This window comes from Tursiops truncatus, chromosome 11 (genome assembly GCF_011762595.2).
Source record: "Tursiops truncatus isolate mTurTru1 chromosome 11, mTurTru1.mat.Y, whole genome shotgun sequence".
Classification (NCBI taxonomy): Eukaryota; Metazoa; Chordata; class Mammalia; order Artiodactyla; family Delphinidae; genus Tursiops; species Tursiops truncatus.
This window is the reverse complement of record NC_047044.1, coordinates 45058851-45086808: the sequence shown is the minus strand read 5'-3', so window position 1 is coordinate 45086808 and position 27958 is coordinate 45058851. Positions and strand designations below refer to the sequence as shown.

At 42.7% G+C, this 27958-nt stretch overlaps 1 protein-coding gene across 1 annotated transcript in view; it reads left to right on the top strand.

Moving 5' to 3' along the window:
* TPH2 (tryptophan hydroxylase 2) overlaps positions 1 to 27958 on the top strand; it is a 110504-nt gene that overhangs the window by 50696 nt on the left and 31850 nt on the right. The window contains exons 8-9 of the mRNA XM_004316785.4: positions 1996 to 2131; positions 17958 to 18084. Coding sequence (XP_004316833.1) covers positions 1996 to 2131; positions 17958 to 18084 — 263 coding nt within the window. The remainder of the gene's footprint in view (positions 1 to 1995; positions 2132 to 17957; positions 18085 to 27958) is intronic.

The following is a 27958-nucleotide window of genomic DNA, read 5'->3' as shown; positions in this document are numbered from 1 at the left end:
CAGTACAGTACAGTACAGTTTCTGGATGCAGAATGCCTGGGGTTGAGTCATGGCTCTGCCGGTTCCTGGCTGTGTGACCTGAGATAGATGAATTACCTTAACTTCTTTGTGCCTCAGTTTCCTCTCTGCAAACAGAGATAATAATTTTATCTACCTTATGGGGTTGGGAGGGGAAACTAATTGATATACCTTAAAGCCCTAAAGTTATTGCTTGACACACATTAAGCATAGCAGAGTTTTAGTTACTATTACTACTATTATTGTTATTGATATTCACACCTTTGATGAACTGGGTACTGGGCACTCAGTTTGCATCATTCATTGGTACACAGCAAGCACAATGTAAATGTGTGTATTTTTATTTCTTAAATTGACTCACTTTTAAAATACCAAATTTATTTTAATAGGAAACTTTTAAGCAATGGTAGTCACAAATTCAAATTTCTTGATGTGATAGATACATATATTTTTAAATTTATAAGAAAATAAAATACATAACTATTAAACTAAAGGATGCTTCCCCTGTACCCCACATGTGGGATACTGGCTTAATTGACATAAAATTCAAAAAGAAAAAAATACACTTATCTTTTTGATTTTCAGTGGAGAGCAATCAATCCACCTGAGAACTTTTGGAATGAACTGAACGCTGTTAGAATTACAGGTCTGAGGAGGCCTGAGAACAGGGTTATTTCCTTGTAGGTACCCAGAATCCCAGAGTGGACTTGTTTTATATGCTTAATTGGTTTTTATCTTTCAAAACCATTTCTAATCATTCTGAGATGCTCTTCTAATGAGCTGAGGTTTTCAGAATGGGAGCCTTTACAGTGCTGATATCAGAAGAAGAGCCCCTCCTGTTGAAATTTTCTGGGCCTTAACTGGGTTAGCAGTCTAGGCTGATTTCATAGATTTTATTGTATTCTGGTTATTTTGTTTTCTTCCTCTTACCATAAACCAACAAAGCATGCAGAGCCTTCGAGTACCTTTTCAAACTGCGGTAATAAATATAATTGTTTTCATAATATCACAGAAATGGGATATTGCAATGTGAAATGAAGGGGTTAGGTGGTTTTGACAATAGAAAGCTGTGGTGTGAACTGATTCCAGGATGCCCGTCAAGGGGGTGAATTAGGTTTGTGTTCACTGACCACATACACGCAGAAAGAATCCCTATCTAGGTGTGTCTTTAGAAAGATATCAGGTAATCTGTAGTAAGCATCACTTTATTTATTTATTTATTTATATTTTTTAGCAGCTTCATTCATTGAGGTATAGTTGACATAACATAAAATTTACCCACTGTAACTGTACAATTCAGTGATGGTAGTAAATTTATAGAGTTGTGTAACCATCACAGCAATTCAGTTTTACAATATTTCCATCACTGCAAAAAGTTTTCTTTTGCCCCTTTATGGTCAATCCTTGTTCCTACCCCTAGCCCTGGGCAACCACTGATTTACTTTCTATCTATAAATATTCCTCTTCTGGACATCGTATAAATAGAATCACAACATGTGTAGTCTTTTGCATCTGATGTATTTAAAAAAAATTATTTCTTATTGAGGTCACATTGGTTTAGAATATTATATAAGTTTCACATGTACAACCTTATATTTCTACTTCTATGTACACTACCTTGCGCTCACCACCAAAAATTTAGTTTACATCACTTTAGATTGTAATCTTCTCCTGTGTATTTGAGCTTTCTTATCCTAATTCAAACTCTGAATTTAAATCCTTAAAGGTTTTTTTTGCCTTTCTTTCCATTTTAATGAATGTCTTATGCCCCTGGAAACCATCATTCGTGAGTGTATTTTAGTCATCCGAAGCCACAAACACGATAGCTGTTAACAGTGTATGTCATTCAATTGTCAAGAGTTTTAGGACGTTGATTACTTTGTTTCTAAAACAGCCTTATAATAATAGGAAGCCCTGCTTGGGCCATCAAGTCCTGTCGGGTTAATATTTAGTTGAGTCTCTCTGTTGCCTCTTTAGAAAGGTCTGGCTTCACGGTGAGACCAGTGGCTGGATACCTGAGTCCTCGAGACTTTCTGGCAGGACTGGCCTACAGAGTGTTCCACTGTACTCAGTACATCCGCCATGGCTCGGACCCCCTCTACACCCCAGAACCGTGAGTACCCACACTGTAAAGCTGGGCTGGATGGAGACCGCCACATTGGAAAGTGGTCAGGGCTCACTTCACTTGAGAGTAAATTGGGTCCAGGAACGCTAAAGACCACTGTTCCATAGGCCACCGAGGTTATCACTTTGCTTATGATGCTGTTTTACCTGAATAGTCTTATGATTAATGGGCTGCCAGGGTCTTCACTGGGGAGCAGAGAGCAATAAAGTAGCTGATGGTGACAGAAGTGGGCGGGGATTAGAGCTGAGTCTCTGAAGCCCCCTCCTCTTCCTAGGGGACAGAGGCTCACTGACCAGCTGGGTACCCGGCAGGGTCACTACATTGTTCTTTTCTTTTTTTAGCTCCTTTCAGCATCCCTGAAAGTGTTTTCAGGGTAAACAAAGGTTACTTATAGGACTCCAGACATTGGGAGAGAAATGCTTCTTAGAGTGGATGAATGCTCAAAGGAGAGCTGTCAGAGCTAAGAAAGGCAATCTCTAAATCTAGCCCAGAGGGTTTACAAATAGCAGGCACTTTGTTAGTTGCCTTTGAATAACTGGCCCTCCTGAGACCCGTGGTAGCTGCCAAAATGTATGCAGAGAGAGAGGGCAAAGAGATGAGATTTTAGCCACGGAGGTCTATAAAATTGGGGGAATAATGTGTTACATTTTTACCAAAGTACTTTCAACCAATTCATTCAGCAAACATTTATGTGCAGTGCTAGCACGGAGGTACAGCGGATTCAAAGATGAATAAAATGTAGCAGCTGTTTTCTTAAAGCCTCTCGCATTCTGGCAGGGGAGATAGAAACATAAATAATTATGAAAGAATGTGTTTAGGCCTGTAAGGGTGTGTGTGTGTGCAGAGTATCAGAGGAGCAAAGGGGAGGGAACAGTCCCGAAAGGCATTTCAGAGAAAGTGAAAAATTAGTGGGGGTCTAGAAGGGTGGGTAGGAATTTCTTTTTTGGATAAAGCCGAGTGGGGAGGGAGGGGAAAGCTTTCAAGTCAAGGAAAACAACCAGTACAAAGATGTGGAGGCACAAAAGAGGCATAAATGAACAAGGCTTGTTACTTTAGAGGGGCCAGAACGTAGGTATGTGTTAGGGATGAAATGACTCTTCTGTCCACAATGTAAGCAGTCATTTGTCAAAACGGGACCCTTGGGCTTAATTCTGTAGGCAGCAGGGAGCTGTCCAAGGCTCCTAAGCATGATCAGATAATCGTCTTTGAGAAGGATGATGAGGGTGGGGACTTGGAAGTATGGAGAATGAACCAGCTGGAAAACCAGCAGGAGCTCCCATTCCAGTGAAGGAATACAGTTTATAAGCCATCAGTGGGATAGGACGAGAGGTCACCTCTGAGAAAGATCATCATTCCATCAAGATGGAATTAACAGTATTTGGTGACTATAATGAGGGCCAGGAGATGAGAGGGTCCCTAAGGCAATGCTAAGGTTTTTTTTGTTTGTTTGTTTTTGCGGTACTCGGGCCTCTCACTGTTGGGACCTCTCCCGTTGTGGAGCACAGGCTCCGGCGCGCAGGCTCAGTGGCCATGGCTCACGGGCCCAGCCGCTCCGTGGCACGTGGGATCTTCCCAGACCGGGGCACGAACCCGCATCCCCTGCATAGGCAGGCGGACTCTCAACCACTGCGCCACCAGGGAAGCCCAATGCTAAGGTTTTTATCAATAGATTGGGAAGCTGAATGGGTAGTTTTTTTCTAAAATATTGGAGGGGGATTAGGCTTGGAGGCAAGAGGGAATAAAAGAGAGAGCAAAGAGGAGGATTTGGGTTTGGAGCATCCTGTCTTTGAGGGGCCCATGGGTGGGACCTCCAGTTGGAGAAGCCCCTGGCAGTTGGAAATAAGGGCTGAGAGTTCAGAAGTGAATTAGAGCTCCTGCTAGCAATATGAGTGTTTTCTTCTTCCCTGACTCCTCTGACCACACAGGCAAGAGGAAGCTAAGTCAGAGCATGGAAACTCGGGATTCACTACCTTGGGGTTGTTTTGGCAGGCTCCTTTTTGTGGGTTTTGTATCATTCATTTGATTCTTAAATTATTGTTATGATTTTATGAGTAGGTAACACGTGCACATGATTTAGCATTCAAAGCTTACGAAAGGGCACAGTCTGAACAGTGACTTTTTTCCCTCCTCTGCTCCCTTGACACCTGTTGCATCCTCCCCAGGGGCAACCACCGCTTTACCCGTTTCCACTGCGTCCTTCCAGATATACACTGTGCAAACACAATTCTCTGTAAAGATCCCTTTAATCTGTATGTATAACAAAGTCCCAAGTCTCTTCCCAGCCACATGCTGTAGTTTGAATCTATGAAACACTAGATCGGGAGTGCTGTTTCCTGCCCAAGCACTTTCGCAGGCATTGTCTTTGAAATGCAGTCCCATTTCCTCTACCAAGAGCCAAGAGGGCAGCTTCTCCAATTTGTGAAGTTCAGCTTGGCTCCTGTGTTTGGTGCTTGTATGCTGCTTCCAAGTAACTGCTTCTAATTGCTGAACTGTTGTAGTTGAGGCAGCACTAATGAGACATAGGCGGGCCCTGAAGAGGCAGCTAGAAATGGGAGTGAAAGCAGCGAAAATACATTATCCGAAAAAAGAATTTTGTTATTTTCCTCTTCAGTCTGGGAAGAATGTATTTTGATAGCCTAGCTCTCAACACATATGGGGTGTTAAACATAGGTTGTTTTTACCATTTTACATTTTAAAACTGGTCAGGTACTGGGGCTTGAATTTAAAAAGCAGTGGTAGATTGGGTCGCTTCCCTGGGGAGGTTCTGGCCTGGAGGACAGTAGAGAAAGTCCTGGAGAATCAGTGACTCCTGATTTTCTTGGTGGGAAGAGTTGCTTTTCCATGTGTTTCTACCTGGATTGAAAGGTCACTGATTCTGCTAGAAGTGAGGCTCTTTCTCCCTTGGAGCACTGCCTGAGGCAGGGATTCTGCACACTGTTGTCGCATAGCTACTTATTTTGATCAGCTGTGATCGCAAGCGACTTTGTCACTAATCGAGTATTGAAGTTTACAAATGATTTCTTAAAAAAAAAATCAGTTGGGTCAAATTCAAGGTTATTCCAGTAAGAGCATCCCTCTCACTCAGTGGAATGACAGGGAAAGAGACAGAGCTCTAAGTTACATGGGTGTGCGAGCATCACCTGGCATGCGAATAGTGGCAGGACAAAAATTTGAGAAGCCATCCCCCCAATCTCCTGCTCTCCTCTTTGCTTCTCTGAGAAGTCCATTGTGGTCTGTGTCATATTGCACCCTCTGGCCACTTTACCTTTCAGAACAGGGTTTCTCAACCTTGGCACTGTTGATATTTTGAGCCAAATAGTGCTTTGTTGTGGTAGGATGTTTAGCAGCATCCCTGGCCTCTACCTGCTAGACGTCAAGAGTACACTCCCACCCGTGCCAGGTGTGACAACCAAAGATGTCTCCAGAAACTGCCAGATGTCCCCAAGGGGACACATCTTCCCCAGTGAGAACCACTGTTTGAGAAGAAGCAATTTGGCAGGTCATTGTTGTTCTGTCTGACAATTATTTTTCTCTTAGAAGCAATCTGTAGACTTTGTTTCCTTTCTAAAACACCAATCTGACTGTAGCCTTCCCTGGTTTGACCTCTGTTGGTTCCCTGTTACATACAAGGAAAAAGTCAAAAATGTTTGATATCATCAAATCACATCTTCTGTCTCTCTTTCTATCCCCTCCAAAACCTTATGCTCCAGCCATACTGGACTTCTCACCATCCCCATGAGCCTGTTGGTTCATGCCTTTGCACAGGCATGAGCCAGCGCAGGTGGTTCATTTGGCCTGGAATGACTCTTGTGAAATCATTTTAATTCTCAGGATTACAGCTCAGTAGCAACCTTTTCTGTGAAGACTTTCCCAGGCAGAGCTAGATATTCCTGTAGTACTTTTCCTTACTTGTATTTTAACACTTACAACACTGCATGGTAATTATTTGTTCATGTGTCAGTCTCCTTCATCAGACTGTGATTAACTCAAGGCCAGCTGGCAAAGGCAATACGGGAACAAGAAGATCCAGACTGAGGTTGGAGTGGATCCCCGAACCTGGCATATAAAGTAAAAACTGAGTACACAGTGGGCTGAAGCCGTGAATGCCACTGCCACCAGAAGGTGCCAGGTTTTGAGACATGCGCAGAGTCCCAGGCTCAGTCTGAGATCTGTGGAGTGAAGGGAACAGGGGAAGTCCCGGCTGCACCCTGTGTGGTGGTAACACCTCCATCTGCAGGGCTGCAGCCCCTCCACTGCTTCCTGCAGCTCTACTTTGATTTCAAGAACTGCTGCTGGACACCCCTCCATCAATAAGGCATTTTTATATATTCAGTGTCTTCAGGCAAAGTCATGAACCATTAATGGTGGGATTTTAGACACCAGTTGAGGCTGTGAGGATAGGTCACTTGGACCAGAATAAATCACACCCAGGAGGGGCAACCTGTTTTGCTCATCTGTTTTGCTTTGGGAATGAAGATCATTTCAAAAGAAAAACGTGGTTGTGCACTGTGAAGCTGAAGGAGAGGAGGGAAAGGAAATGTGAAGCTTGTCCCCACCTCCCCCTTATGCAAATAAGAGAGAGAGAGAGAGAGAGAGAGAGAGAGAGAGAGAGAGAGACAGAGGCAGAGGGAGGGAAGGAAAAAGAGAGAGACCCAACTGCACTTCACATGGTGCTAAGAAGACATTTTCCCCCTTTGGGTAACAAACCCTGAGTATAGTCTCACCTTAACGGTAGCAAAGCTCATTGCCCTCTCTTAAAAAACAGTGTCAGTCTGTGATGTGTTCTGAGTTATATTTGAACTTCTTAAATGTGACATCAAGAAGATACACTCTGAAATTGGCAAGCAGTGGTGCAGGTCCCTGCAGGACTGTCCTGTGTGTGGGTGTGCTGTGCATGTCTGAAGTGAGGGGGAGGACAGTGCACCAGAACAGTGGTAGGAGCATCTCTGGATTTGCCTCTAGAAGATTCTTGCTGGAGAGGGGCGGTGGAGATCCAGTGTGCTTCCTAAACTGGTCTTGGGCACACTGCAGGGAGAAGAGAGTTGGAGGGAGGTATCTTTCCCTCACTCCTTGGTCTTGTCTGGCCTGGTCTCGTCTCTGATGTCAGCCTTCTGGTGTTCAGAGGGCGCTTTGGATTTTCAGCTGTCATACGCATCCTACCCGCCCACCCCCAGTTCCTCTTTAGTTCGTTTGGCTTTTCCTCCCTGGACACTTCCTTCTAGGGGATCTGTGGTCTCTATTCTTCACAGTTTCAACAGACTTCTTGAATGTGTTTTGTGCAAGGTGGATGTTAAGTACTTGCTCACTGAATTTGCATGCGCACATGTACTTGTGTATATGACTTTCAATTTTATCTGTAGTCCTGACAGCCAGTGGTATCTTAGAAATGCAGAGCTCTTTAATAAGAAATACGGTTTAATCAAACCATATTTTCCTGGGGCCAAATCTCATGCTTTTCTTCAGAAGCTGTGTGGACTGACAGAGGTCTTGGAAATGAAGGAGGGTAAGGCAAGAAGGTCCTATTTTCTAAGGTATTATAATCCAGTCTTGCTCTCTCCAGTATAGGCCAAACCCACCCATCCCATCTAGATTTCTGGATGAAGACCAGAGGTGGCCAGATGCCTCAAGGTTCTGTACCTTTGGAACATAAAACATTGCCCAGAGCAGTGTTGAAACACACATCCATAGCACAACCCTCTTACCCCTTGTCCTCTGCTCAGGGAGAAGCAACCAGGCATTTTCAATATAAACATACGTTCTTCAACATCAGTTCTTGGAGGTCAAGCCAGTACAATATCTGTCTTTCCAGTAGAGCTATCGCCAAAGTAATAGTGCCGTTTTGCACCAGAAATCCCTTTAAAAAATGTTTTAATGAAAACATTTAAAAATATGCTTTCTGTTTTGTTTTTCAGATGTTGTGCTTAATATACTAGTAACAGAAATATCCTTTGCACAGCATAACATAAGCTTATTCAGTCAGGGAGTTTCGGATTCAGGGCAGCATTGGGATGATTGATGATTCAGTACAGACTGATGCAGATCTGTCTTCTTCTGCTCTTTCCCGCTGTGTCACTTCTCAAATCAGAGGGCAAACTTTCACCACTAGGAAAAAAGTCATGTCACCGTTAACTCATACTGCAGTGTTTACTGCCATAATGCAACTAAATGCATCTGCGTTAAGGAAAATCTTTCTTGTCATAGTTGGACACTTTAGGGGCAATTAATGTTATTTTTAACTATAACTGTTTTAAAGTTTAAAAAAGGTTTTACAGTCAGGTGATTTTTCTTATCATTGCTGCTGTGTTCCACTTTTACAAGAAAAATAAAAGTGAATTATTTCTAAATTTAGTTTTCATCTATTTCTAAGCTAAGCAAGTGAATTTGATGCTTAGCCCTTGCTTATGAGAACAGAACCCGCTCTAAAACTGGCAGATGTCATTCATTTCCTTTTCCTGTGGCTCAGTCATTAATCCTGACATTATCTGTTAAATAACAATACCAGCAGGTGAAGACACAGGCTTTCAAATTTATAAGAAACATTGACTGCCCCTCTCTTGATCGAAGAGATGCCTTTCACTAGGTCTGTCATGAGAGGGAAGATAGGACCTTTCCTTCTGCGACTTTCCCTCCTTGCTGCCGTCTGAGGGATTCTGGGTCTGTGAACTTGTCTGATTTAAGCCCTGACCGTGATGGGTGTTTTTAATATTGGGCCTTGCTAAAGTCACATCTGGGCAAGGTCTTACTGAAGAGCCAGGAAGATAAGCCAGAGCTTTATAGAGTTTCACCTTCATTCGTATGAGCTCTGGCTTAGCTTAAACTTGCTCTTTCCCACAGATCACCCTCATCCCTGCCAAGCACAGCGCCGAGCTTCCTGCCCAGCCAGCTGGCTTCCTCCACAGTTCTATCATCATTTTGCTGTTCAGGAGAGCAGAGCAGCATCGTACCAGCGATTCTTAGAAAATGGCATGTTCTCAGAAAGCTGATCCCACCTGGCCTCCCTTTCCTGAGTTTTAACCTGGAGCTCACACTCCAAGCTTAGCAGCCATCGTCTCCCTCGGGAGAAACTTGGTTTGGGCTACACCCAGGGTCAGTTAAGATGTTAGAGGCCCTAAGCCGAGAATATTTTCACCCCTTCCATTCTCCAACATAGATAAGTTCAACAACAACAACAGCAGCAGAAGCAGTAATAATATATTTTTTACTACTAATAGCCAGCATGTATATATCAATATGTGCAGGCACTATTTTAAGTGTTGTATGTGGATGAACTCAATAATCGCAACAACCCTCTGGCTTGTGAGTTACTATTATTATTCTGAATTTATGGATGAGGAAATTGAGACACAGGACGTTTAACTAACTTGCTCAAGGTCACACAGCTGGTAAATAGGGGAGTCGGGATTTGAACTCAGAGAGCAGTGCCAGCATCTTTTGGATTAACCACTCTTCTATATTCAAAAGTAACACTATAGAGGAAAACTCAAACTTGTATATGTGCTGAGTTGAATAGCTTCTTTCTTGCTTTTCCAATTATAAATCTTATGTAAGATAGTTGAGAGTGACACTTTCTTTCTTGAATTTGGTGGCCCTGCTTTGCCACAACCCTAAGTACTGGATGTGCTTATTGGATGGTCTAGTGCTGTGCTGTCCCATCCAGCGTTCGGTCCAACTACCAGGTTTTGTTAGAAGCCTGCTCTCTCCTTTGATCTTCACAGGGCCACCATTAGTCTGCCCCTTTATCAAGAGGAGGCATCTTTTTGTTTGTTTGTTTGTTTTTGTTTTTCCGCGGGGGGGGGGGGGGGGGCCCTCACCGGCCACGGCCCCTCCCGTTGCGGAGCACAGGCTCCGGACGCGGACGCGTAGGCTCAGCGGCCATGGCCCACGGGCCTGGTCGCTCCGCAGCATGTGGGATCCCCCCAGACCAGGACACGAACCCGCGTCCCCTGCACGGGCAGGCGGACCCCCAACCACTGCGCCACCAGGGAAGCCCTAGAGGAGGCATCTTTTATTTCACTGGGAAAAAGAAGGGGAAAGTGCCTCACTACAGAGCAGTGATGCATGCTTCTGTCTGCATCCTCAGGCAGAAGGCCCTATGGACCACATGCCCAAACTCCAGGCCCCACTATCAGCTCTCAGTGTGACTGTTGGTAAGCCACTTAACCTCCCTGTGTGAGGGCTGATGAAATAATGCTTTGATCTTTGCAGAGAAAAAGGCTTTATATAAATACCAAATAGGTTTACTCTTCCTTGCCACCTCTTACATTCACGTGGAGGCTGAGGTGCCTTGTAACATTCCAGAGCATCCTTAGTTACAAGTCCCACGTTCCTAGACCTGGACTCCCAAGTTTTCAATCATAATACTGTGTCTAGTTTTGTGAGGTGCCTCAAAGCAGAAATAACCCCTAGGACTTTTTATGGGAGCCTTTTGTCTCCAAAGCTCCAAGCACTCTAACAATAGACATTCTATAAAAACCGCCCCCCCCCCCCCCCCCCCGCACACAACCCTATACATTATTTAAAACCTGTGCATTTTGAAACCAAATTTGTACCTAAGTGCCTGCTAGAGCCCTGTTGTTCTCTTAGGCTGTAATGGTAGTGACTTGGGATACAGCTTTCAGCTTGTGTATGTATATATTTTAGCAGACTCAAAGCAGGATCCCTTTTTTCCCCACCGCTCCACCCTCGCCAAGGTTTGCCTTCCTTGTGTGGTGCCTGTAACCCAAAATTAGCACTCATAAGCATCCACACCTGAGTCACAATTCATAGTCCCTCAGTGCCATGTCCTCGGGGAGAAGCTCACTTAGGTACTTTCAGGTGTGGAAGACGGAGGTGACCTGGGAAAAAAATTATTTTAGGAATATTTGCTTTTTAAAATTGCAAGTTCAGAAGAAATTCAAAGTGAATTTTAGGCAAGGAAGAGGTAACCACTGGCTGTACCTCTTCACCACCATGTCAAGAATTATATCTATTGACAGGCAGAGAAGCCACCACAGGAGAGAAGGAAAAATGTCCTTTCTGACGTTTCCCACATGTGCTCTGTTCGGCTGACGTCATTCCACTCATGGCTATGAGGTAGGCAGGACTGTCACCATTTTACAGATGGCAATTCCGAAGATCAGTGAAGTCAGGTCATTTCCCTATGGACACACAACTAGAAAATACCAAAACCGAGATCTAGTCCAAGCCCTTATGCTACACTGGAAATTAGGAAAACTGTGCTTGGGATTCCTTTAGATTCACCTCTGTATGGTACAGTAGAACCCCACCATCTCTGTTTGATTCTGTTGAGTTCAGAAAGCAGTTACTGAACATCTATTGCATGCCAGGCTTTCCTAAGCACCAGGAACCCAGAGATGAACATGGCATGGCCTGTGTCCTGGAGAAACTTACTGCTGCTTATTGAAGTGATAAAATATCTTCCAAAAGGGCAAAACCTACTGAAGTACAATAGACTTAGCTGTAAGTATAATTTAATGTGTGATAATACCTAACTTGTTGGGAATTTATGTTTCTAATGCATTATCTTACGATACTGTTTAAGAACTCCATGAGATAAGGACCCTTATAATCTCCAGTTTACAGACGAAAAAACAATATATCCGTGCTGTCCAATATGGTAGAGATGTGACTATTTAAATGTATTAAGTAAAATGAAATAAAACCATAAATTTAGTTCCTCAGTAGTGCTGGTCACATTTAAGACGTTCAATAATCACCTGAACCAAGTGGCTTACCATATTGGACGATGCAGATACAGAATATTTCCATCATTGCAGGAAGCCCTATTGCACATCACTGCGCGAAGTAACTTGCCTACACAGGAATGTGCAACGTGGACTTAGGGCTGACTCCTGACTATATACAGTTCTTATAACCCTTATGTGATATTACCTCCTTAACATCTAGTGAAAATTTGGGGAGGGGGAGCACACGGGGAAAGAGTTAAAAAATCTCTTATTTATTCAAGAGATAAGAAATATCTGAGATGAAGGGGAACTGGAGACCTATGGACAGTTTCCCTTGAAGCCCTTTTGTGGTACTTGTAAGAACTGGAAACTATTTCTTTCACTAGATCAGGAAAGTTAGTACTTGCTGTTTGCTCTTTTATGGAACCATGAGGTAACTTTTGCTAAGGGTTATTCTAGGATTATGTCTTATTTGCTTTTAAGTCTCAGTTCCTAACATAGCACTTGGTATGTAACAGGTACACAAAAATGCTTCTTGAACTAAATTCCAAAAAAAAATAAGTGTAATATCTTCTGCTAGTCTTAATAGAGTTGTACTGAAGAAGAGTAGCATTGATGGCCTTCCTTATGATTCCTAGGGGGAAAAAAAGAAAGAAGATTTCCACCAGGGCAATATCCAGGTGCTTGGCTTCATAAAAAGAGGGCCACATATGTATTTATCTATAACCTGACAGGGACATAAGGCGGAGTGACCCTCAGAACTGCCTAAAACCTTACCTTATGGGCCAGATTTTACAGTATGCTATTTTAAATCTAAAGAAACTCTGTATATGGCCCTAAAACAAGCGCTGAAAACAATTGCCTCAGAACCAAATTAATTCCTGTTATTATCTCCTCAGTGAAGTGAAAACAAACCAAGTCACCCCCTTTTCAATGCGTCCCAGTGTGTTATCCCAGATTACTCGCACTTGCCCACCAAAGGTTGCGTGAAAGCTGAAAAAATACCCTATTTTGGCTTCCAGGTCCTCCTCCAGCTTCTTTTGATCAGTGCAACCTCCACCCCCCCATCCCCCAACCCCATCTTCCTTTTCCTCTCTTCATGATTTAGCTAAAGTGTTGGCTTCCCTGTTATTTAGAACAAACAAAACCTATAGCAATAGGGTTTCAAAGACAGCTGTGCTGATTTGGGATGGGAAGCAAAGGCTGCATGCCCACTCACTGCTTCTTAAAAGCTTTAATTTACAGCAAAAATAAAAAGTTGTTCAACGCGGATGAGTCAGCTTTGAAAACTGATAAGAGGAGAAGAATGCCAGACCCATTTTGAATTTGAACTGAACAACTAGGACCCTTCTTTTCCCAGCAGCAAAGTGATTGCAGCTTCCTTAGAATGATTTAAGAATTCCCTGGAGGCATTTTGCCCGGGTCCCTTTGTAAGCTTTAGAATCCTCTTAACAGGGCTTATCAGAGAAGATTCCAATTTAGAGCAGCAAAAAGTTTAGTGTCTGATATCAGCTCTAGCTTTTCTTTTTCTTGCTTTCTATTTTTTTTTTTTCAAAAGGAGACATGATGTTTTACAGTGTTAACAGTTTTGAAAGGTCCTACATTTCCAGTGAACACAGTGCTTCTGTGAAAAGGGCTCTGAGAAGCATTATTCAGGCGAAAATGCATCAAAGGGATGTGAGTTAAAAAGAGAAAAGTTTGCCGTTGTGGATGCAGATTGGAGGCAGCGTGTGCTGACAGGTGCAATTATAGCCAAATAATTGAATCTTTTAAGAGAGATCTGGTGAGATAAGGCAGTAGTTGTGGACTCACATCGGAAACCTGTTCATAATTAGATATTCAGGGTTCCAGCTGTGGATGAAACACCAGCATAGGGATCGTGAACTACTTTACAGACAGGACATAATAGCTATTGCACTTTGTGAAGCGGTGTGAGACAGCATGACTTCAGTCCCACGGAAATTAATTGATACAAAGTTTGGAGAGGAGGCTCAGGCTTCTCCTGCAGATTCCCAACAGTCTGGAATCTCTTTCAGCCCCTGAAAGCTAGTCACCCCAGCTTCCAAGTCCTTTGGTCTCAAAGAAGCTAAAAAAAAATGTCAACTTTTCAAAGTTAATTAATTGCTTTAATTAGCAACATTAAACATCTTTCTTTGTTGTCTGAAGAGTTTCCAGGGACTTCAGTTTCGTTTGTCTATACCACGTGTCTTAGCCAAAGACACTGGGATGAGAACAACCCAGTGTTTATTTCTGAGAATGTTCCACCAAAGTCATAAATGATAATAACGTTATTTATGGTCTTGAAATATAGGTGCTTGAGCCTTGACTCAGTGAGAAGTGGGGTTCCTGTAGGAACTGCATCTTTACTTGCTCAGAGATCTGAACAGCAGTTCCTTCTTAGGGTCTCTACGTGGAGACAGAGCGGAGAAGAAGGTACAAAGTAGCGCAATCATTTCTACTTAGAACAGGGCAAAGGCATCCCGAGCATTCCATTAGTAATTCTGTTAGAATTCTTGCTTCAGGCTTTCATTCTTAATGAAACAATATAACTTATTCTGCTGTGTTGTATGATTTTTTTCTTTCAAATTTATAATTTCTCTTCTGTGTATGGTTGGATTACCTTGTAATGCTATTAAAGGTTCTTAAGTTGGCTGTGGGCTATAGGTTTCTGATAATTACACCTTAACTTAAATTTCAGGTGATAGCTCCTTTTCTACCACAAAGAATGGACTCCAAGTCTTTGGATCTCTCGTATTTTCCTTTTTCTTTCCTTTTTAACTGCCAACTTTTCGCTTTCCCTTCTACCTATAAGCCTTTGGACTCCATTGGTACTTAGGCAGGTAGAAGACCGTCTTCTTCAAGTATTTAACAAGCTCAAGAGTAAACCCAGTTTTGCAACAAGAATCCACCACTGTAATCATGATCTGTCCCATTCTCACACTGGGAAGCACCCAGCACTGTGCCTGGCCCATTGGAAGCATTCAATACCTGTTGGCCACAATAGTTGTTCCTTTAGCTACTGTTTTATTTATTTATTCATACCGTGAGCTAATACTCACCATCTTTAGTATTTCCCTGGAGTTTGATATCTGGTCTAATTTTGAAATTATTGTTGTCATATTTTCTGCCTGGTTCAGTAGGAGTGTTTTAGTACTTCATCATAAGCTACAGTGGGGGTACTCAGATTTATCCATGGTGGGCCTCTCAATTCCAACATTGGTGCAGACTGCATGACCTTTAAAAAACTGATCACAGGAGTGCGTCTACAGGGTCCACTCTCAGCATAGAAGTATGCTGAATCAAACACCTTTAACTGATCGCTAACTGAGTCAAGTGCATGTGGAGGAGTAACTTGCTACCTAGTGAGCTTTCCTTACCACCTTTCGTTGTTCCTCAGTATGTATGTATGTTTGTATGATGTAATTTTAGTGACATTAAATTTGGGCAGCTCAAAATTACATAATCACATTTAGCTTTAGTTTTAAGTACTAGTTGCTTGAAGCCTGTTCAGGGTGTTCTGAGCATCGTCTGTTACGACAGAGGATCTCCACCCTGCCTGTGTCTTATACCTGCTCAGGCCTGTTCCAGAGAGTCTGACTGCATTGCTCTTATGTAGCGCCCAGTCATTGTTTTATTGTTTTTTGCGGTACGCGGGCCTCTCACTGTTGTGGCCTCTCCTGTTGCAGAGCACAGGCTCCGGACTTGCAGGCTCAGCGGCCATGGCTCACGGGCCCAGCCGCTTCGCGGCACAAGGGATCCCCCCGGACCGGGGCACGAACCCACGTCCCCCGTGTCGGCAGGCGGACCCCCAACCACTGCGCCACCAGGGAAGCCCCATTGGTATTTTTAAAATGGCTCCTCGGGTAATCTGGAGGGTTGAGGACTGAGTGGCAGGAAAAGAGACTTAGGACACACTGGCTACATTTTTACCTGTGCTAACCAGCTTGGTTAAACGTTCTCCACAACTGAACCTGTGCCCCGCCCAGCCCTTCTCATTTACTCCACCTTGTAAGTTAATAGAACAGAAGGAGCACAGCTTTGAGTCAGAGGAATTTGATTTCAAATCTTATCTCTGTCTCTTATTAACAGTGTGTCCTTGGAAAAAAAATGCTTAAATTTACTGAATGTTCGTTTCCCCATTTGTCAAATGGGAATAATAAGACTTCTGTGTAAGTGAAGATGAAATTACTAATGGGATATGAAAACATTTAGCCCAGTACCCAGCACATAATAGGAGCTCAGTATATGTTAGCTTTCTTTTTTAATAAATTTATTTATTTTTGGCTGCGTTGGGTCTTCGTTGCTGTGCACGGGTTTTCTCTAGTTGCAGCGAGCGGTGGCTTCTCTTGTTGCGGAGCATGGGCTCTATGCACGCAGACTTCAGTAGCTGTGGCTCGAAGGCTCTAGAGTGCAGGCTCAGTAGTTGTGGCGCACAGGCTTAGTTGCTCCGTGGCACATGGGATCTTCTTGGACCAGGGCTTGAACCCATGTCCCCTGCATTGGCAGGCGGATTCTTAACCACTGCGCCACCAGGGAAGGCACTATGTTAGCTTTCTTTTTTTCCTCCTTCTGTCTTTAATTTCTTCATAGGTAAAATGAAGGGCTCTGATAACATTTAAATTCTCCTTATGCCCTAAAATCCAATGAGTCTGATTCACCACCTTAAGGAGTGTGACTGGAGAGTAACCACCACATATGCTTTTCCACAAATTCAATTTCTGTACAAAAAGGAGGCTGTTGGCACACAGTTGATAGAGAATGAATTTGGAGTTTCTTTCAGTATCATGTCCACGTATTCATTTGGCTGCTTTTTCAACCTGATGTGTCTGGGAAGTGGCTGGCCAGGGTTGGGCATGTGGTTTGAGCTGTGGGAACAGAACTTTTTGACCAAGTAATGCCATATGTCTTACGTTGGCACCCATCGTCTGCCCTTGACCACCATTCCCTTGCTTCAGCCTCATGACCATCCAACTTACTTTATACTTGTGATATTGGTGGTAGTACCTGGCATTTATGTTATAGCATCTATTTGAAGTGATACACTTACGAGGAACTCAGGTGAAATTAGGAAACATCTTTCAGTTACTACCTGGCTCATTAGTTTTTGTCAAGAAAATAAAATATTGTTGCCTTTTGATTCATTTCCAGTCATATATTCCAGGATAGCTTGGTATCAGGAAACGGTTTGTGATTCATGGCAATGACTCAGGAAGGCATCCGCCTTGCTTCATGGTGACACATACCTGCCTTTGCCTGATCTCTGGCTCCAAGTGAAAGCACAGGCAAATGAGAGAGGATGTAAACTTCTATTATTACCTAGTTCAGGCTAGTCAAAGCAGGGGACTGGGAGGGTCTTCCAGTGGGAAGGCTCAGAAGAGTTGCTTGTGTTATAGACAGATAAATGGTCCACGGGAAAAGACATCTGTTGATGACAATAGGATCTTCTGCTGTTTCCCAGTGCCCTGCAAAGTGTAATATGGGATGCAGTGTAACTTAAGGGTTGAGAACAAGAGTTTAGAAATCATGATAAGCTGGATTCAAGTTTTGGCTTTATCATTATCTGTAGCAAGAATTGGCAAAGTTTTTCAGTAAAGGTCCAGCTAGTAAATGTTTTAGGCTTTGTGGGCCATATGGTCTCAGTCACAACTACTCAACTCTGCCGTTTTAGGCAAAAGGAGCCATAGACAATACATTAATGAACGGGCATGGCTGTGTTCCAATACAACTTTATTTACAGAAACAGGCAGTAGGCCAGATTTGACCTGCAGCTGTAGTTTGCACACCCCTGGTCTATAGAATATTGCACCAATAAGTTACTTTAATTCAAGTTTCTCTTGAGTATTCAAAGAGACAGTGCATGTAATAAAACACTTAACACATGTTTGGCATATGATACGCTCTTGAAAATAGTAGTGACTATTATTTTGTTAACATATTATATATCACATAATTTAAGATGCCATGGTTGTAAGATGTATCTGGATTTCAGAGTTGATAAAAAATCTTAGGATTGGTGAAATTTGGTAACATTAATTACAGTAGCAAGGTTATAATTAGAATTTTAGGTCTTGTTCTGCCAGTGATAGCTTAACTTGTCTAACATTTCTCTGTGATGTTTTTCTTTTCAGAGACACATGTCACGAACTCCTGGGACATGTCCCTCTACTCGCGGATCCTAAGTTTGCTCAGTTTTCTCAAGAAATAGGCCTGGCATCTCTGGGAGCATCAGATGAAGACGTTCAGAAACTAGCCACAGTGAGTTCATTTTCAACCTAAAAACCCATTCTGTTTATGTCCATTCGTAAGGCTAAGACAGTTTTAGAGTTACTGACTATGAGTGATAAGGCAAACACTCTGGAGAGGGCATGGCGTCTTTACTTTTCCCCATGTGTGTTCCTTTGAAGCGCAATGTGTTCTTGGCCTATTAACTGTCAAAATCTTTGTATTTTATCCTTCTCATTCAGGGATTGGCTAGATTGTAAATATTTGAGGCTTGCAGGTCATGAGGTCTCTGTCATAACTACGTAGCTCAGCCAGTGTGGTGTAAAAGCAGCCACAGACAGTACATAAACGAATAAGTGTGGCTGTGTTCTGATAAAACTTTATTTATAAAAGCTGGCAGTGGGCCAGATTTGGCCTGTGTGCTGCAATTTGCCAACTCTTGTTCTAGTTCAACGTTTATTTCCTAGAAACATTTGTAATAATGAAAATTATGCATTTATGGTAAAGTAGAGGCTGTACTCAGGATTATTTCTGATTAGTCAGTATGGGTTTGGTCAGACACAATTTGAGCCAGCAATAAGCAGCTCATGCTAAACAATTATTATAAGTGCAAAACCAGAAAAAGAGTTAATAGATACTATGGTCTCAGCAAGGTTCTTCTCAAAACAATCAGTATGAGAGGAAAGGTGTCATGTTGGCGGCTACCTTTAAGCTGCTGAAGAGCCAGCTCTAGCAAGCTCATATGCCACATCCTAGCCCCATTTCAAGGAGCCCCGAGTAAGAAAGAGCAGGTTTAGCAAGCTCACTTAGCTACAGGGTCCAGTCTGTTAGCCTCAATGAGCAAAGGTACTGGAGGAAGAAAATATAGGATCCTGAATTGTGTGTATTTGACACAGACACACATTGATGGCGTATTAGGCATGTAGGAATATTCGTCACTCCCACCAAGAAACAAGTGTTCTCCTAGATTTCTTAAGATGCAAAGCCCTTTCAGTATACCTTTGGTTTCCTAATTTTGATAGAGATACAGGAACTGAGAAATATTTTTCTACTAAAAGAGAAATAGCAGTGCAAAAGCCATGCTGTTGGCGTCAGTGTGGAGATGAGCAGGGTTGAATGGGGACTGCGGTGGACTCAGGAGAGCATGCCTCTTCTACAGCACGAGGCTGCCAGATGGGAATGTGGGCCTTTGTGTGGCTGGACCTCCAAAATTTTGAGAGAGGCTGGAAATCTAGATTTCTAAGCGAAATTTAATGATTTAAAAATGTTGGCTCTTGGGCTTCCCCGGTGGCGCAGTGGTTGAGGGTCCACCTGCCGATGCAGGGGACACGGGTTCGTGCCCCGGTCCGGGAGGATCCCACATGCCGCGGAACAACTAGGCCCGTGAGCCATGGCCGCTGAGCCTGCGTGTCCGGAGCCTGTGCTCCGCAGCGGGAGAGGCTGCAGCGGTGAGAGGCCCACGTACTGCAAGGAAAAAAAAAATGTTGGCTCCTAAAAAGAAATCTATCACTACAAGCTGAGGAAAATATATTTGTAGACTGAATTAGGAGCTAGGCTTCCAATCTGTAACCTGTACTCCAGGGATTGTATCTCACCTATATTGGCTATTACTGTGTAACAAGTAATTCCAAAATTTAGTGGCTTAAAACAATAAACATTTATTATCTCATAGTTTCTGTGTTCGGAGATTTGGGAGTAGCTTAGCTGAGTGGTTTTGGCTTAGGGACTTTCCTGTGGTTGGTGTTAAGATGTGGGCTGGGCCCATAGAGGTCTTCAGGTTTGGGAAAGTTCTCCCAAGATGGCTCAGTCATGTGGCTGTTGGCAACAGGCTTCCTTCAGAAGAGAGAGAGAGAGAGACAGAGACAGAGAGAAAGAAAGACAAGGGAAGAGACAGGCAGACAGAGATTGTTACTGAGGGAGGAAGTTGTAATGCCTTTTGTGGCTTGATCATATGCTGATCACATCAGCCACATTTTATTCATTAGAAGGGATTCACTTCAGCCCATACTCTAGGGGAGGAGAATTCGTCTCCACTGTTTGGAGAAAGGAGCATCAAAATATTTGTAGATGTATTTTAAAACCACCACAACATAAGTCCTGTTATTTAATTCTCAAACCTAAGCTCCGGCTTTAGACTCCACATTTTGGAACTTTTCTGTGCCTTTCAAATTTCTCTTGAAATGTTCTGGTTTCAGCCTTTGATCCCTACAGTTTATACTCTTGATCAGAGATGAATGTTTTGCTTACTAGTCTTATTCTGAACAGCTACAAACTGGGATTCAACCCTGCCAGGCTGTGTGTGTGTGTGTGTGTGTGTGTGTGCGTGTGCGCATGCCCATGTGTCCAAAGAGAGGAGAAGGAATGAGGTAGAACTTCATGGATGTGAATGTAGGTAGATCCTAGTGAGTGATCTAATTTCTTTCTTAGAAAGAAAGCAGTTTTATTGTCCCTTTCATTAAATGATGATTGATTAATTGCATCATTCAAACTAACATTTACAAAGAATATGACAGGGTCCTCACTTTTCAGAAATTCATAGTCTATATAGATAAAACTAAGATTTGTCAGAGGAGAGGAACTTTGTGCTGAGTCTTGAAAGATGAGAAAAAGCCAGCCAAGTGAAGGAGGAAAGGAAGAGTAGAGAATTCATTTCTTATTCATTTCTTATTCATTTAGAATAAGAAATCTTTCTGGTTTGGGGGCTACACAGGGAATGCCAGTTCACCAGTTTAGAGGGCAATGCTGAAGCCAAGGATTGCCTTTTGTGTTCATTTTCTATCATTACAATGAACAAATTACTCCTGACTTAAAACAATATAAATCTGTTATCTTACAGTTTCATAAAGTTACAAGTCTGACACACTTCTCACTGGGCTAAGATTAAGGTGTCAGCAGGACTGTGTTCCTCTCTGGAAGCTCTGGGGGAGAATCTATTTCCTTGCTTTTTCCAGCTGCTAAGGGCTGCCTGCATTCCTTGGCTTGTGGCCCCCTTCCTCCATCTTCAGAACAGTAATGCTGCATCTCTCTGACCTTCCTACTATTGTCACATCTGTCTCACTCTCTCACTGACCATTGCTTTTTTTTTTTGCTTTTTTTTTTTTTTGCGGTACACGGGCCTCTCACTATTGTGGCCTCTCCCATTGTGGAGCACAGGCTCTGGACGTGCAGGCTCAGCGGCCACGGCTCACGGGCCCAGCCGCTCCGCGGCATGTGGGATCTTCCCAGACCAGGGCACGAACCCGTATCCCCTGCATTGGCAGGCGGACTCTAAACCACTGCGCCACCAGGGCAGCCCCTGACCGTTGCTTTTAAGGACTGATGTGGGGTCTACCTGGATAATTCAAAGGTATTCATTCAAAGTCCATGTCTGCAAAGGTGACATATTCACAAGTTCTGGAGAGTAAGACATGGATATCTTTGGGGAGCCATTATTGTTTCTATTTTTACACTTGCAAGATAAAACTAATAATTGAACCTTGAAACCTGTTTTACTAGGGCCAGTGAATTTGGAGAATGAGTAGGTTTTCTTTTGGAATTTATATTCTTTAGTATGGTTCCAACACCCCTGGCCATGGATTGCCCTAGCCCCGTAGCCAAAACCACTTCCATCTATTAGAGATCATTAGATCATTAATCTTGTTTCTCTCACTTTCTTTTGTCCTCTTTTTCAGTTGTTCTTTGCCTAGAATGTACCTGCGTTTCTGTAGAAGCCAGTTCAAGTCAACAGATATTCTTTAAGTGGCTAAAGAATCCTAGGTACCATGAGGTAGGAATAGGGAAAAGACAAAGAAGTTGTACTTACTTCAAAGAACTCACGATCTAGTACACAAAAATACAGAAAACCCAGAGTCAGTGTTAACTTTTATTTACGTCCATAAGCAGATATGTAGGAGAAGTGGATTTAAGGTCAGTCTTCTAAGTGCGTGTGAATTCTGAGTTCATTGTTGGAGACTGGGGCTCAGAATCGGGCAGGGACCAGCAGAGAGGTTCTTCTCTGTACAGAAATAATTGGTGACAGGTTAGGGAGGATGGAGGGTCTCCCAAGGGAGCCAACATGTCTGGAACCTCATAGTAGCTTTGACTTTAAGTCTTTTGAAAGTTTATACCAAAGAGAGTGTAAACTTTCAAAAGACTGAAAAGATTTTGAGTCTCTTCTAAATGCAGTGGAGAAGTTCGGGCTGGGGGTGGTGCCTCACCAAGGTCTTGCCTGATCTGCTCATTTCTCTTTTCCTGATGTTGCATGTTGCCCCTACCTCAGCTCTCTTTGATTTTCTGTCTCTCACAAGCCTTGCAGGTCCAATATTTTCCAATGTTATAGACTGCCCACTTACTTGGAAAAGCGTTTTGCAGACCAAAGAGAAATTTGGAAAGCTTTTTCCATGTGATGGGGAGAATATGGAGGAAGATGGGCTCAGTGTGAGGAAGCTAGGGAGGTTTTTCTCTGAAATGATACTGTAGCTGCCATTGACTTCTAGAACCACGTCCCAGTCCTCAGTTAAAAACAAAGTGAATATATAACTGCTGGAAGTTGGTTTTAAAAGAAAACACAGGGCTTCCCTGGTGGCGCAGTGGTTGAGAGTCCGCCTGCTGATGCAGGGGACACGGGTTCATGCCCTGGTCCGGGAGGATCCCACATGCCGCAGAGCGGCTGGGCCCGTGAGCCATGGCTGCTGAGCCTGCGCATCCGGAGCCTGTGCTCCGCAACGGGAGAGGCCACAACAGTGAGAGGCCCGCGTACCGCAAAAAAAAAAAAAAAAAAAAGAAAAGAAAACACAGATTCCAGCCAGGCAGTTTCACAGTAAACCCAGGAATAAATAACCTACTGGATGGCATGCATATTAAGGACTGTCAAGCCATATACTGAAGCTAGAAGACCAATTTAAGGACCCCATTGCAAGCACTAAGAGATTAAGAGATAAGCCCTCACTGGGAGGGGTAAAAAGGTCCAATGGTAGGGGAAGCGTGGTGGTTAGCGAGGCCTCTTGGCTGACCAGATGAGAAATGGAGGTATTATTAGCTGATTTCCTCCAAGTTGTGTTCATTAAGTCCCCTGAAAAAGTACTTGAACAAAATGAGAGATGAGATGCACCAAAGGAGAAAAATCCATAGAGGGGACAAATGGAAAACCACAGAAATCACTATTTATGCAGAACAATGAGACAGCCCATATTATTCTTTTACTCTAGGTGAGATTTATATTATTAATGACTCTGTTTGTATAGTGCCTGCTTTTCCTTGTTTAGTGAATTTAAGCACTTTTGAAAAAGAAAGTCATGCCTGGTGAAAGTAGACACTTAATAACTGTCTGTGATGTGCTGTCAACCAATCCATCTAAGACAGAAAACAGCCTCCCCCAAACATAATGGGCGCCGCCAAAGTCTTGTTTTGTTCAAAGCTGCTTCTGAACTTCTGGGTCTGATTTCAGAGGGACTAGGTGATTGCCTATACCCACTGCCTCTTCTTGCTATATTTCTGCATGATATTTATTTTGACATTTTAATAATGCTCATTTTTGAGAATGAAGCTATCTCTGTTGTTTTATGTGGGCATGGTGCCTACTCCCTGAGAACCGTTTAGATGAAACTCTTTTGTATCTGAAGAAATTGATGATGATGCTTGGTAACTGTATGTGAAATGCATTGTTATCCACGTAAATAATTTGCCCTCTGGTGGATAATGAATAAGGCCGCTGGATTTGGCAGCTGCACCCTTTTCATACTCATCATAGCTGTCCAGGTTCTGTGCATGATAGATCTGCAAAAGGATGCCCCAGAAGGGTTGCACAGCGCGTGCTGTAATTTCCAGACCAGCCATTTCCCACTGTAGTACTGGCTTACATGGATTTAATAGATGAGTGTCTTCTTTAAGGACGGTAATCGTAAGTGCCTTCAGGGGCCAGACGGGTAGCCAGTATGTGTGAAATAGCCTGGTAGAAGATAACAAGGAGTACTGGAGCCTGTGGAGAACTAGAGAATACACATTACCTTACACCTAAAGGCCTTCAAATTCAAAAGTGAAAATAAAACAAAATGTTCTTTGGCTGCAAATCATGTTTGCAAGCTGAACCAGAACTCTAGGCTCTCAGTTGCCAGCCCTTGTATTTAAAGTTAGATTATACATTATACTATACCATGCTGAGTGACCAGCCCATGCTAGATTCATCTTTATATCATATCGGAGGTTCTCAATGACTGCTTACTGGACAACTGACTATTTTTCCCAAGAAAGGATGGCTATTACCATCTTCATTAGAAATAAGTATCTTATTGCTATTGAGAGGTGACTGGTTTTGCTTTAAACCGTCACAAGCATGACTGTCATACATGTATGCTGAGCATGTGTCAAAGGTTTATTTAACTCAGTCATGAGGGAGAAGCAAGATGGTAGATGCAGCTCCAAGAAGAATTTGAGAGACAGACCATCTAGTCACTGGAAGAAAGAATCCTGGAACAAGATGCAAAATGTTTTATGTTCTGCAGGGCAAAGAACTGTAACCTTGAAGTTATCTTTTCTACCAGGCAGAAATCATTTGCATGTCTAGTGGACAAAAATAACTTGCAATTTATCAGTCTTCATAAAATTAACAGCATCTGGGCCTCAATCAATATAAATAGGAAGTCAGACAAAGGGTATATTCCCTAGACCAGTGTTTTTCAAACGGTAATGTGTATAAAATAACCTAGGGATCTTGTTACGAGTCAGATTCTGGCCAAGTAGGTCTGGAATGGGGCCTGAGATCTGGCATTTCTGATAAGATCCCAGGTAAAGCTGATGCTCCTCGTTCAAGAGAAGCGGGTGACCGTTACAGGTGCACCTGTTAGACAGTGCTTGAGTATGTCTTTCAAAAGGCATGTGGGGCTTCCCTGGTGGCACAGTGGTTGAGAGTCCGCCTGCCGATGCAGGGGACACGGGTTCGTGCCCCGGTCAGGGAAGATCCCACATGCCACGGAGCAGCTGGGCCCGTGAGCCATGGCCGCTGAGCCTGCGCGTCCGGAGCCTGTGCTCCACAATGGGAGAGGCCACAACAGTGAGAGGCCCGTGTACCGCAAAAAAAAAAAAAAAAAAAAAAAATGGCATGTGGTAAGCTTTTAGCTTTATTTCCATATTCAATACTTTTGCTAAAAACTAAGCTAATATGGTATTGCCAGGTAAATATTGTGCAGTGTGACATGAGTTTATTTAGGACTTATTCTGGGCCTGAAAATGGACCCTTGTGTCTCTGAGTGCCACGTCACTGCTTCCATTTCGTTTGTCTGCTCTCACACTCTCCTGCCACCTGCTATTTTGCCATCTGACTTATATCATTCAATTTTACAGGAATGCACAAACAGAAACTTGCTGATCAGGTAAATTTAGGAACTAGTCCTAGAAAATTATTGATTTCTCTTTCCCCACATGTTAGGAAATGTAAAGGGACGCCTTTCACCAAACACTGTGTGCCATCCTATGATGCAGATGGCTTCAATTCAGTCTATTCACTTGTCACATCATAAAGGCATTTGAAACAGACAAAGCTGTGCATCATTTGTTGGAGAAAGCAATCAGTAGGAATACACCACAGATGTTTCCCAAGCAGAATAAATCGGCCTCTGGCCCATTTGGAATTTTCCCTCTGCAGAGAGTTTTAGGTTATCCATTCAGTTCTGTCAACCCCAAAACATGTTTACCTTCACTTCCTGATGAAGGGCTTCTGTCACTGGGTCTTGGTAAAGCTGATGAGCAAAGCGTCTTGGCCGAGGGTAATGAAGGAGTAACCAGAATGTGTTACCAGAACATTAGTCTCATGAAATGTTACAATGAGTTTTATGCCAGAAGGGATCAATGGGCAAATATATTTGGGAAAAACTGGGTTAAGTGAAGTAAACAGCTTTGTTTTCAAAGTATAGGATTTTCAGGCCCTTTAATAAGATAATGTGCAGAGCGAATCGTATAAGTGATAAAAATTTTATTTTTACAAACTGACCATGTTCCCTCCATTTTAAGATGCCATTAAATTAATTTAATAGTTTTTTTTTAAAGGGGAAAAAGATTCAACTAGCAAAATTTTTTGACATTGTTTGTGAGAAACTCCATTTTAGAAACGTTAAAATGTGAACTTGAAAATTAAGAAAGTACGTTATATGGTCGCCGAAGTCTCTTTTTATTGAAGACATATTAACATCCCAAGCTATTAATATTCCGAGGAGCACAGTTTAAGAGATACGAGTCTAGAATGTTTTTTGAAAGGGTGAAATTCACTGTGAGCAGAGACCTGATCACCAGCTAATTTTTTTGTAGGAAAGGGCTGTCAAAAAATTAGTAATATAGGGTTCTGTTTGTACTTTATCAAAGCAAATAATTTATTAGTTCCAAGTAAAAAGTTTGCATTGTTTGGAGTTTTTGATGGCCATGAATCAAGTGTTTGAATTTCCAGGTATAACGAGAACTTTTTTCATGCTGAGAGCAGTAATGAAATATACAGTCAGCCTTAAACTAACAATTGACTATAATTCACATTAGAAGTATAATTGTAAAGGTAACCTTAGTTTATGAATTCCTAATTAATGTTTTCCTGTCTGTGGAGGACCTTAGCTTGTTTCCCGGTCTCTCATGACCTTGCCTACCTGGCTGGGGGTGGGGAACTTTCGGCTTTTAAAAGATTTATGCCCAGCTCTACTTCTTTCTGAAGATGGATGACATTCAAAATGACCATTTTAGGGCTTCCCTGGTGGTGCAGTGGTTGAGAGTCCGCCTGCCGATGTTGGGGACACGGGTTCGTGCCCAGGTCCAGGAAGATCCCACGTGCCGCGGAGCGGCTGGGCCCGTGAGCCATGGCCGCTGAGCCTGCGCATCCAGAGCCTGTGCTTCGCAACGGGAGAGGGCATAACAGTGAGAGGCCCGCGTACCACAAAAAAAAAAAAAAAAAAGAAGACCATTTTAGTATCTCTACAGAAAGCTCAAAATAAGCCCCAGGCTTATTTATTGCATGTAGCGTCTTTGAACTAGTTCAGCTATTTGGACCATTTGAGACAAAGCTGACAAAAAGCTGGAAGGAGTGCACGTTTATACATTCTTAATTGAGATGTTTGGGTGGATGGTGAGTTTGTGTGTTATTTGCAAGAATAACTTAATTAAAAGTTAATAATATCTATTCCAACTCATTACTTTCACTTTTATGTCTTCTGCGCATGTAGAAAAGTGGTCTTGCCTTGCAAGGAGCCCTGTATTTCTTTAACTAGCCCCTTAGAACTTCACTTCTGTCCTTTGTCATTGTTTTCACTACCCCCTCCCTTGGTCTTTTTCTACCTGAGTGCTCCAAGGCCACACTTCCTTCTGACTATACTCCTTCTGACTATACTCTGACTATACCACACTTCCTTCTGACTATACTACAGTATCTTTGATATTGGAGCTAAGGGTATTTTGCTCTAGCTGTATGTTTCACTTACAATAGTCATCGTTGACATTACAGGTGTTTGTCATCTATTTATATTATGATGAGAATACCACCGTTATTTGGAATTAAAAAGTGAGCTCTCCATTGCTCGCTATGTTTAGAAACAAATCTATTTGCAATCCGGAATAGTTGTACATTTTTTGCAACTCAACTCTTTCTTCATCATTTGTAACTGTATCCTAGGGGCCTCAGAGAGCTATCATAATACTGCAGATGAAAAAAAAAGACCCCCAACAACCTATTTTAGATATTTAGAAACTCATAAAAATAGAGCTGCTTTGGTACTGTTCATTCTCTGTGTGCTAAGCTCTGTGCCCACTTGATTTTATCCTTACAGTAGCATTGCAAGTCAGCAGTTGGAGTCTCAGAACTTGATGAAGATGCTAGTAGGATGTTTTGATGGAGAGTATGGGGTATGGTGTGGTGTGATGTGGTAGGAAGGGTCTGAACCTCAAGTGAGCCCAGCAGGGT